The sequence below is a fragment of the Gorilla gorilla genome, chromosome X, assembly GCF_029281585.2.
Source record: "Gorilla gorilla gorilla isolate KB3781 chromosome X, NHGRI_mGorGor1-v2.1_pri, whole genome shotgun sequence".
Lineage (NCBI taxonomy): Eukaryota > Metazoa > Chordata > Mammalia > Primates > Hominidae > Gorilla > Gorilla gorilla.
Window position 1 is genome coordinate 98,544,515 of NC_073247.2, and position 12,574 is coordinate 98,557,088.

General features: G+C 33.8%; 1 protein-coding gene across 2 annotated transcripts in view; it reads left to right on the top strand.

Annotated features, from left to right (window-relative positions):
• DACH2 (dachshund family transcription factor 2) overlaps positions 1-12,574 on the top strand; it is a 675,532-nt gene that overhangs the window by 579,798 nt on the left and 83,160 nt on the right. For both annotated transcript variants that reach the window (XM_055375960.1, XM_019018988.2), the window contains exon 7: positions 3,582-3,717. In XM_055375960.1, coding sequence (XP_055231935.1) covers positions 3,582-3,717 — 136 coding nt within the window. The remainder of the gene's footprint in view (positions 1-3,581; positions 3,718-12,574) is intronic.

Sequence of the window (12,574 nt, forward strand, 5' to 3'; positions counted from 1 at the left end):
CAACACCTAATTCTTAATCAATGTAAGACACTGCATTCATATAACATGGTTTGCATGGTGAAAAAAGTCTGACTTCTGTGCTGCCTTAGAAAAATAACAATGGACTGAAACTTGATCGAATTTGGTAAGTACAGGCTACAAAATCTTAAAGGAGAAAATTTGCTTCATACAAAATGTTACTGTCACTCGTAATATTCACCTTCTAAATTATGTTCTCAAAGTTAGTTCATTGTTTCACATAATATGCTGCTGAAAATGCAAAGAAGGAGTTTCAGCATAAATTATTGGAGTTTATATCATGTTATCCTATGCTAATTTTAAATATGTTAGGGGAATCCACTATTTTTTCTTAATATTAGTTAATATCAATTGCATTTTTGTTAACATTCTTGATATTTTCTGTTTTTATAGGTGCTCTTATGATTTTTATTTACTCATAACGAGCATTCAGTTTTTATTAGACAGAGTGAGCAAGACCAAGTATCACTGTCAGTTGGATTCTCTTGCTTTTTTAAACCATGAAACTGTAGGGATCACTCAAAAATTGTTTATTTTTATTCCAGCAGCATACATTGCTGTATATGTGATTCTGGTTTGCTGTTACACAGTGATTTTCCTTTTGTAAGTTTTATTTTTTCACAATAACTGCTGCACTTTGTCCCTCTCCATTCATTCAGAGGTCCATTAGAGATAAACATAGTTCATTGAATTACACATATTTAAAGGAAATTTTCAGGGTTGGAATTCAAACACGAATAGTGAATGTTCTGTGGTTTTTGCACATATTTTGGCATGGAATCAGTGAGACACAATGATGAAAGGCAAAAAAATGGCCACATATATTAAATTCTTTTTATATATATATACACATGCACACACATACTATTTCAATAATATATTTGAAAGCATTATCGTTTAAGTCGAATTTCACAACTGATAAACTACAAGTCTATTTTTAAAAAGTGAAAGGGTATGATAGAAGTGCTGTATGGATATTGCTGTCAGTACCCATATCATCCCTCCAAAATGTGAATAGAATTATTGGGGGAAAAAACTTGATTCTTTTCTTCTGTTTTGCTTCTATATTTCTTTTTATTTTTCCTTGCAGACATTATGTGACAAGTAGATATTTTCCTGCAGACTAAATATAAAAGAAATGTATCAGTATTCTACTCTGTTTGGAAACATTGTTTTGGAGGCATGACAACAGCTATAAAGTCCTTAACATGTAATATACATGTAAAATTATTGGTGTTTAATTAGCATATACTGTAGCTAATATACTCAAAGTCTACTATTCATTTCACTAAAGTTGTTGGATGTTAATGAAATGCTAAGCAATAATGTAAAACGAAATTTAAAAATATGCATACTACATTGATGACCGTATTAGTGTTCTATTGTTGCTATAACAAATTGCCACAAATTTAGTGGTTTAACACAGTGCAAATTTATTATCTTGGAGTTCTGTAGGTCAGAAGCGGGACATGAGATTCACTAGGCTAAAAGCAAGGTGTGGTCAAGGTGTGCTGCATTTCTTTCTATAGGCTCCAGAGAAGAATCTGTTATCTGTTTTCTTTTCTTCTTTTAAAATAATTTCAACTTTTATTTAGATATATGGGATACATGTGCAAGTTTTTTACATGGATATATTATGTGATGGTGAGGTTTAGGATACTAATGATCCTGTCACCTAAGTAGTGAGTGTAGTGTCTGATAGGTAGTTTTTCAGCCCCTTCCCTCTCCCTCTCTACCCCCTCTAGAAGTGCCCAGTGTTTATTGTTAAAGGTCACTCACATCTCTTTGCTCATGGCTCCCTTCTTCCATCTTCAAAGCCAGCAATGTTGCATCTCTGTGACAATTCCTCTGCAGTCATGTCTCCCTCTGACCCTTCTTTTCTGCCTGTGTCTTCCACAGTTTAGAATCCTGGTGATCAGATTGGGTCCACTAAGATAATCCGGTATAATCTCCCTATTTCATGATTCTCAATTGCATCTGCAAAGTCCCTTTGGCCATGTGAAGTAATAAATTCACAGGTTCCTGTAATTAAGATGTGGATTGGAGATTTTTAAGTTGGGGAGGTGGCATCACTGTGCCCGCTGCAATGCCAGACATTAGATAATGTTAACTACTACTAATGAAATAATAAATTTTAACTCTCATGCTATTACTTTTGCATTAAACAAACAGTTTTTTAGGGGGGTTATTTGGGCTTCTCATGCAAAATCGATGTGGAAATGTACAAGCACATATTTGACAAATTATTTCTTAATGTTATGATGATTAGAATAATGATGTGATTACAGATAATTAGACACAACATTTAATTGAAGAAATTTATTATGGATGAATTAAATATTTTATAGAACATTCTCTGTGCTGGCATGTCTATCACCCAGTCACATTTATTGCATAAGTGCATAAACCCTGCAATTTGGTTCTTTTGTTGATCAAATTAACTTAATGATTTGGATTTAGTCATCAATTTGTGATGCATAAACATAGTGAATAGCTTCAGTGTTTTATAGCAATTTTAATAATCAGAAGTCTTGAGAGCCATAATAATTACTGCAGAAGTATGCAAAAATATTTTATTAAAATACGTTATTGAAAACTGCAAAAATCTATGGAACACTAGAAGAATTGACCTTGATAGATCATAGTGTAAGTTTGAAAAAAACAATAATGGTGTACTGTGACTATTAAAATATATATACTTTTTTTGATACGAAGTTTTGCTCTTGTTGCCCAGGCTGGAGTGCAATGGCGTGACTTCGGCTCACTGCAATGTCCACCTCTTGGGTTCAAGGGATTCTTCTACATCAGCCTCCCCAATAGCTGGGATTACAGGTGCCTGCCACCATGCCGGGCTAATTTTTTGTATTTTTAGTAGAGACGGGGTTTCACCATTTTGATCAGGCTGATCTCGAACTCCTGACCTCAGGCGATCCACCCGCCTTGGCCTCCCAAAGTGCTGAGATTACATGTGTGAGCCACCATGCCCAGCCTATTAAAATATTTTGTTGGCAGAATTCAACATAAGTTATTAAGGTCTGAGAGGTTACAGGTATCTAATATACAAGTATATTATTTCTATAAATTTTATCCATGCAGAAAAGCTCAACATGTACCAGGTGCCACAATTTGTGAGTTTTATTCCAGGGCTCTCAAGTCTTTTCATTTGGGAGTTATCCTTCTTAATGAGATAGGAGTATCACCCTCCAGGCCTTGCCATGAACTTCACATCAATCTAGAAACTACAATAACAATAACCTTCAAAACACACCTACACTGTTAATCATTTATGAATTTTTTAGCAGAGCAAATGGAAATTAACTTTTCTTGACCCTTTACTATATGCTTTTTTGACTTTTTCTATAATTTAGCCCTCATGATATTTTATTAATTTCACAAGAATCAAAAATATATTTTTGTTTAAATATATGTATTTAAGACCAATTATTGTAGATGTGTACACTTTCACAATAAGTGAGAGGTCAACATTTCAAATGTATAGACTCAACCAACATAAAAACTTGGCGCATAGATGACATTTCCTTTTGTGTTTCCTTTTGTGTCAGGAGCGGATCCCAGAGAGTCCTTCTCCTGCTCCTTCTCTAGAAGAGAATCATCGTCCTGGGAGCCAGACCTCTTCCCACACCAGCAGCAGTGTGTCCAGCTCTCCCTCTCAGATGGATCATCATTTGGAAAGAATGGGTGAGTAACTTTTCTGAAACAGGTAATTGGAAAATATTGTTTCTGGAAATTAGTTGTTAGGAAAAATAGAGGAGAGGGAAAAGCTGGGGAAGCTGATACCTCCTTAATATAAATAGCTTTTTGAAATTTGGTCTTTTGTAATTGCTGAAACAATATGACTAACAAAATGAAACTTACATTGTTAGAAGTTTGTTCTCTGCAAAGATCTTCCTTTACTGTATCATTCAATCTCATGGAAGTAATATGATGAAATTTTTGTAGAGTATGTGTGAGTTCTATATGTGATACAATACGCCTGACACAGTCACAACATCTTTTGAATAAGGGAAGTTAAAATATCCTTTAGGCAGTTGCCCATTTAAGAGTGATTAAAAAGTGAATCAATATAAGATTTGCCACAATCTCAACAACTTAGATCACAAATATTTAACAGGATTTCCTCTACTTGTATTTATTTATTTTTATTTATTTTTTATTATTATTATTATACTTTAAGTTTTAGGGTACATGTGCACAATGTGCAGGTTAGTTACATATGTATACATGTGCCATGCTGGTGTGCTGCACCCATTAACTCGTCATTTAGCATTAGGTATATCTCCTAATGCTATCCCTCCCCTCTCCCCCCACCCCACAACAGTCCCCGGAGTATGATGTTCCCCTTCCTGTGTACATGTGTTCTTATTTGATTTCCCCTACATTTATATATATTTTGTTTTCTCAGAAGCCTTACACCATAGATGCTATTCCAGAAATTGGTTGTGATGTGGCATATTGGGAACTTTAGTCTAGCTATAGGTCTGGCACTAACTAGCTATAACATCTTGTGTATGCCACTTAACCACCATGAGTTTCTTTACCTATTATACGGAAAAAACTTATCACCCTGTCTAATGCACTGGATTATTGAGCGGTGAAATGAAATATTATGTGAAAAAAGTGCCAAGGAAGTGTGGGCGATAAAAATTACTCTGTGTGACTTGACTTTGATTACTTATCATTTCCTTCTATATAATTCTACTCAGGTATATAGAAGTCGACAGGTACATTCAGCTGTAACAAATTCTCATTTAGTATATAGTAATTACCGATCAATTGAGCTAGGTGAAATATTTGTTAATCTTCTATACCTACACAGTCCAATTTCCTATGTACCCATTTCCTTTCAGGAAAATGATTTTTGCTATTCCTTTACTCTTACAAGGCGGAAGTTCTTTAAGTGAACTCTGAATGTTTACAGCTCATAATAGCGATTGCTTTCAGCCTTTCCAAAATAATGTATTTTCTTGGGGGAAGAGAAATTTGGGAGGCTAGGGAAGGTTTTAGATTCCAGAAGGATGAAGACTATCTCTTGGGGAAATTAATCCAAATCTCACTTAGCTTTTCAGTATTATATGTTTTTTGGAGCCCTTTAGCTTCATAGTGAGCATAGCAGTTCTCATATCTGGCTCCCAATTATAATCACCTATGGAGTTTTTATTAATATGGATGCTGAGGCCACAAGCTCAGAGTTTGAGTCATTTGGTCTGGAATAGAGCCTGGGCAGCAGTATTTTGTTTTGCTTTTCAGCCTTTCTTCAAGAGATTCTTATATGTAGCCAGGGTTAAGAACCAGTGGATCAGAGCTTGAGGCTAATGTCCCTCAGAGAGTAAGTTTAATTCCTGGAAGACATGACAGACGTCTTCTAGCTTTACTCTTTTCTACGACATAGACTACCTGGTTGTTACTACATTGTGTACAACTGATTCTAGAAAGTCTGAGAAAGAACGAGAGTCTACAAATGAGTGACCGCTAATGAATTAAGAAACAAAAGGACACATTCTTCTGTTGGTATACCATTCATATTGATGAGGGTGGGAAGAAGGAGACAAAAAGGGGAAAGGGATATATAGAGATAATTATTTATTGAGTGCTGGCTAAAAGGCAGAGCACATAGGGAAATATATAATCATATGGCCTGGGTTATGCATTGTTGCTGTCGCCATGAGTTAGACAGTAGCTAACATGTAATTTATCAGATCACCAGATAGTTTATTTGTACTTCACCACAGGGTAAATTTTTCTATCTACTAAAGGTGCCCATAATATATAGAAAAAATATATTTATGATATAATAGATATATCATAAAAGAATGGGCAACTTACACTTAGAAGTAAAATCAAATATATCCAAAGCAATGTAATATCCTAGAAAAAAATGTTGACAATATAGTTTATTTCTAATTACACTGGCAGTACTTAGGCTCTATATGCACATTCCATAGTTGTCTAAGAATGATACCAAGATTGTCTATAAATAAATAAAAGGCTTGAGAATTTTTAACTCTACAGTTACCATATTTTATTAATAGGGCTACATAATGTTTGAATAAAATATGACAAAAGATAATTAAATTATAAACTCTGAAAATTAACATTTTTCTCTTTCAATATGTTTTATAAAGAATCATAATAATTTTCAGAAAGTTATATTATCTATTAATTTTGCTATGTTGGCAATTATACAAATTCATATGTATATATTTGTATATATTGATTATACTTTAAAACTCACACGATCAAGCAGCTTACTGATTTTTTCATTATATGATCTTCAGACCAACAAAAAATCTTTCTACTGTTTTAGAAATAGAAGCATATAAAACTTATGTTAGTTGTTATTAGATTATATTAGTCATTTGTGTGACACTTTTCTGCCTTTTTTCTGGGTATTTCACATAGAAAACTACTCAGTTACATCTCTTATTTATAGTTATGATGCCCAACAATAGAGAGGAACTTATTGTTGATCAAGATAATGGACTAACCATCAAAAAATTCCAAAAAGATAATTAAGGTAAAATGATTTTTGCTTATTTGATACACATATAATAATCAGATACTAACTCAGTTAACACCTGTGTGCTGTATATTGCATCCACATTTCCCTTAGTAAGAATAGATTCATACCAGCTTTGGATAAATTATTTTAATAGTAGAAAACATGATGTTTATCTGAAGATTGTTTATTTGGGAGGTTATAAATTACATATCCGCCTGAAATTTGTCTGTGCATGTAGTTGGAAACTTTATCTTAAGCCCTCTTACTATGCCAGCTCAGAGACATCTGACTCCCTTTGTATTACATATTTACTTTTTTAACTATGTTTAAATGATTCACCATTTGCTGGTTATAGTTGATGGTTATATTTGACAAAACTGAGTTGCTGTCATAGAGGGGAGCTGCTTCCCTCAATCCTTGAAAGTTATTTTAAAAATATATGCTAATTTGGACATTTCAGATGAAAGCTTAGCAAGTTAGCCCATCAGGTATTTACCTGGAATACTGATAGATATGATCTCAACATGCCTTTTGATCTGCTGAGGTACATGTGTCACCTCTGCATAGTATCCAGTTTTGTCTTAGGAGAGCTGTTCAAGGAAGATAGAGAGAGTAAGAATTTTAAAGTGATGCTCTCCTAATATGAAAACTGAGTACAACTTTGTTTGTAAGGCTGAAAGTATAAGAGAAAAGGAAAATATATAATCATATGGCATGGATTATGCATTGTTGCTGTCACCATGAGTTAGACAGTAGCTAACATGTAATTTATCAGATCATCAGTTTATTGTACTTCACCACAGGGTAAATTTTTCTATTTACTAAAGGTGCCCATAATATATAGAAAAAAATATTTCATGAACTGAAGAGTTAATGAAGAATATTTTCTCTTTTCTGTAAACTGAACGTGCTTCATAATTATCTAGATGAGCATTTTAGTTGGAATTTGAAATAATATATGATTTTAATTTCATTGATCTATGGTTGGTTTCCTTGCCACATGTTTTGTCTTTTCTTAGCCTGACAGTGAAAGGCTATACCCTCTGGGGCTCCAAAATGCAGATGATTGATTTCAGAATAGTTGTCAGAAAGAAAGTCAGGTTCATGATATTAAACTACCCAAACTCTTGCACAGGTAATGAAAGTCTAGTTATGGTTGAAACTTCATTTATAACCCAGCAACAATTTGTTCCTGAGACTTTTTTCCCACCATGTCATGACTATTTAAAGGACATCTTGATAGTAAAGCAGCTTTGCTAGGAAAGTCCCAAGCTGTACATGATGCATATGATACAATCAGAGCTGCAAACCCCATAAGTCAAAATGGCATTTGGGACTGTCCCGTGTACTGCAGCACTCAAGTATACACTATTGTGTCTTATGAAAAATCAGTTCAAGCATTACTACAGATGTACAGTATCTGATTTTCATAAAATATATAGTAGTATGCACTGGTATTTCTGAATTTCTTGCTGTGGAATGGTAGAATATTACTTGTTTAAATCAAATAAGTTGGTCACATATCCTGATGAGGACATTAATAAGAAAGAGTGGCATATTAAACTGCACCCCAGTTATAGTGGAAAGGTTTTTATTAAAAAAATGGGATTCTCTCTGTCAAGTTCTTCCAGTTATATTTGTGACGGTAAGAAAAATATATATTTTCCTGAAATAGAGTTTAGTTATTAAAAGGGAATGAGTTAAAGTAGAAGTGTCAACATTTATTAACTGTGACAAGTAAGCAGTTTATACAACTGTGGCAAACATATGTTTTCACATCTGCTTTGAGTATCATCATGATTTTAAAAATGATTTATAGCTCTGAAAATTATAAAATGCCAGCTTTGCTATCATGAAGGAATTTTCAGAACATAAAGACATACCTTTAGAGTATTCATGTAGCCCACCCTTACTGTATCTGGTAAAACTGGATGACATTATAATACATGTTTCAAAGTCTACATGACCTGAGCTTTCACGGCATTGATATCCATTTTGACTACGCCCAATATTGTGATTTTAGTTTTGAATCAAGTATTTTGAATAAACTGACTGATCAGTCAAATAAAGCTTTTGATTTTATTTTTTCACAGACTATGTCAAATAAATCGACCAAATTAATCACGTTATGACATTGTGTTATGTGGTCTTTAACAGTCAGTTCTGGGATTCTTTAGAGTACAGCAATTATGACTATTCACTCTACTTTACCTGTGTGGAAACAAAGGCACAGAGTAAAACCCCCATCCTCTGGCAGCCGCTCGTCTCTCAAACTGCTATCAGGAATAGGGTTTTTGTGATATTTTGCACTGGGAAGTAAATGTTTTCAATAGAAAACTCTCTATGTGCAAGATGCCCTAAGCACTCTGATTATCAAATCTGATATGCTACAGAAATAGTGGAACAATAAATTCACCATCCAGCCCAAGAATTTAGCCCATTGAAATGTTATATTTTAAGTTAACCCACAGCCTACAGATGAACAGCTAATAGTTTTAACATCCTTTGGTCACAATAATATATATTATATTTTACCTGGAATAAAAGCATTGTCATATTTCTTTTTCAACTTTTAAGTTCAGAGGTACAAGTACAGGTTTGTTATATATGTAAATTCTGTGTCACTTGGGTTTGGCGTACAGATTATTTTGTCACCTAGGTAATAAGCATCGTATCTGACATGTAGTTTTTCAATCCTCTCCCTCTTCCCAACCTCCACCCTCAAGTAGGACCCAGTGTCTGTAGTTCTTTTCTTTGTTTCTATGTGTTCTCAATATTTATGTTCCACTTATAAGTGAAAACATGCAGTATTTGGTTTTCTGTTCCTGCATTAGTTCTCTCTCTTAGCCTCCAACCCCATCCATGTTGCTGCAAAGGACATCTTCCTGTCCTTTTTTATGGCTGCATAATATTCCATGGTGTATATGTACCATGTTTTTAATGGGCATTTAGGTTGATTTAATGTCTTTGCTCTTGTGAACAGTGCTGCAATGAACATATACATGCATGATTTAGAATGATTTATATTCCTTTGGGTACATATCCAATAATGGGATTGCTGGCTCAAATGGTAGTTCTATTTTAAGTTCTTTGAGAAATCGCCAAACTGCTTCCCCCAGTGACTGAACTAGTTTACATTTCCACCACCAGTGTATAAGCATTCCTTTTTCTCCACAACCTTGCCATCATCTGTTGTTTATTGACTTTTTAATGATACCCATTCTGATTGGAGTGAGATGGTATCTCATAGTGGTTTTGGTTTGCATTTCTCTAATGATCAATGATATTGAACATTTTTTACATGCTGCTGGCTGTATGTATGCCTTCTTTTGAAAAGTCTGTTGATGTCCTTCGTCCACTTTTTAATGAAGTTGTTTGCTTTTATTTTTTATGGTGGAATATTACATTGCATGGATACATCATATTTTGTTTATCCATTCATCAGTTGAAGGATATTTGGGATACCTCCACCTTTTGGCTGTTACAAATAATGCTGCTGGGAACATTTGCATACAGTTTTGGTTTGACTTGTGTTTTCATTTCACATGTATATATACTTAGGAGTGAAATTGATGTGTCTTATGGTAATTTTGTGTTTAACCACTTGAGGAACTACCACACTCTTTGCCAAAGTGGATGCAGCCGTTTACATTTCCACCAGCAATATATGAAGGTTTTAATTTCTCCCTGCTCTCTCCAACACTTACTATTTTCTGTGATTTTGATTATAGCTAGACTAATGTTTGCGATGTATTATCTCATTTTGGCTTTGATTTGTATTCCCTGATGAATAATCATTTTGAGCATCTTTTCCTGTGTTTATTGGCTATTTATACATCTTCTTTGGACAAATATCTATTTAAGTCCTTTGTCAACTTTTTATTAGGCATTTTAATTCTTTATTTTATTTAATTTATCATTTGTTTTTAAGTTGTAGGAGTTCTTTTTATATTATGGATACCATATCTTTATCAGACATATGAGTTCTAAATATTTTATCCCATTTTGTGGGTTATCTTTTTACTGTTTTCATAGTATCCTTTGATGGACAGGTTATTCATTTTCATAAAGATCAATTTATCTATTTTTTGACACATGTGCTTTTGGTGTTGTATCTAAGAATGCTTCATCCTTACACTTAGATCTCTAATCCCCTTTGAGTTAATTTTTGTTGTGTTACATAGGGGACCAACTTCATTATTTTGCATTTGAACATTTGATCATCCTAGCACTGTTTGTTTTAAACATTTCCTCATTGAATTAAGTAGGCACCCTCATCAAAAATCACTTCTCTATAAAATTAAGCACGGATTTCTGGACACTCAATTATGTTTAATTATCTGCGTGTCTATTCTTTTGCCAATATCATACTATCTTGATTACTATAGCTTTATAATAAGTTTTAAAATAAAAAGACATATGAGTCTTTTATTATTTTATTCAGAATTGCTTTGGGTCTATTTGATCCTTTGTGTTTCTATGAGAATTTTTAGATCAGTTTCTGATAAAATATCAACTGGAATTACAACAAGGATTCTATTGAAACTGTAGATACATTTGCCGAGTATTGCCATATCAGCAGTATTAAGCAGTATTAAGTATTTTGAACCATGAAAACAAGATATTTTCCTTTTATTCAGGTTCTCTTCAATTTCTTCCAGCAATGTTTTGTCGTTTTCAAACTATACATTTTGCAATTCTTTAAAGTTTACTCCTCAGTACAGCCACACCCTAGAGATATCATGTGTTTGGTTCCAGACCACCACAATAAAGCATATATTGCAATAAAGCAAGTCACACAAATTGATTTCTCAGTGCGTGTAAGAGTTATATTTACATAATACTGTAGTCTATTAAGTGTGTGATGCCATTGTGTCTAAAAAACAGTATACATACCTTAATTTGAAAATACTTCATTGCTAAAATAATAGTAATGATTATCTAAGCTTTCGCCGAGTCATAATCTTTTTACTGGTGGAGGGCCTTGCCTTGATGTTGATGGCTGCTGACAGATCAGGGTGGTGGTCACTGAAGGTTGGGGTGGCTGTGGAAATTCCTTAATATAAGACAGCAATGAAGTTTGCCACATCAATTGACTTTTCCTTTCATGAAAGATTTCTCTGTAGCATGTGATGCTGTTTGAAGGCATCTTACCTGCAGTAAATTTCTTTCAAAATTTGAGACAATTCTCTTAAACTCTACCACTGTTTTACCAACTAACTTTATGTAATATTCCAAATACTTTGTTGTCATTTCAACAGTGTTCACAACATTTTTATCAGGAGTATATTCCGTCTCAGTAAACCATGTTCTTTGTTCATCCATAAAATAACAACTCTTCATCCATTCAAGTTTTATCATGAGATTGCAGCAATTCAGTCATATATTCACATTTTACTTCTAATTCTAGTACTTTTGCTATTTTCACATGTGCAGTGACTTCCTCCACTGAAGTCTTGAGTCCCTCAAAGTCATCCACAAGGGTTGGAATAAACTTCTTCCAAACTCTTGTTAATGTTGGCGTTTTGACCTCCTTCCATGAATCACAAATGTTTGCAATAACATTTAGTATGGTGAATTCTTTTCAGAAAGTTTTCAATTTATGTTGCTCAGATCCGTTAGAGTAATCTCTATATATGGAAGCTATAGCTTTGCCAAATGCCTTCTTAAATAACGAAACTCGAAAGTCAAACAATTACTCCGTATTACATAGCTGCAGAATGTATGTTGTGTTAGCAGGCATGAAAAATGAATTCCTTTTTACAGAGCTCTCGGGTAACTAGATTCATTTGCAGTGAGCAGTAATATTTTGCAAGGAATCTTTTCTTTTTTAGCCATAGGTCTCAATAGTGGGCTTAAAATGTTCAGCAAAGCATGCTGTAAATAGATGTGCCATTATCCAGGCTTCATGGCTCCATCATAGAGCAGAGACAGAATAGAATTTGGCATAACTCTTAAGAATTACAGGGTTTTTATTTTTGTAATGGAAAATGTGCATTGGCTTGAACTTAAAGTCACCAACTGCATTATCCCCTA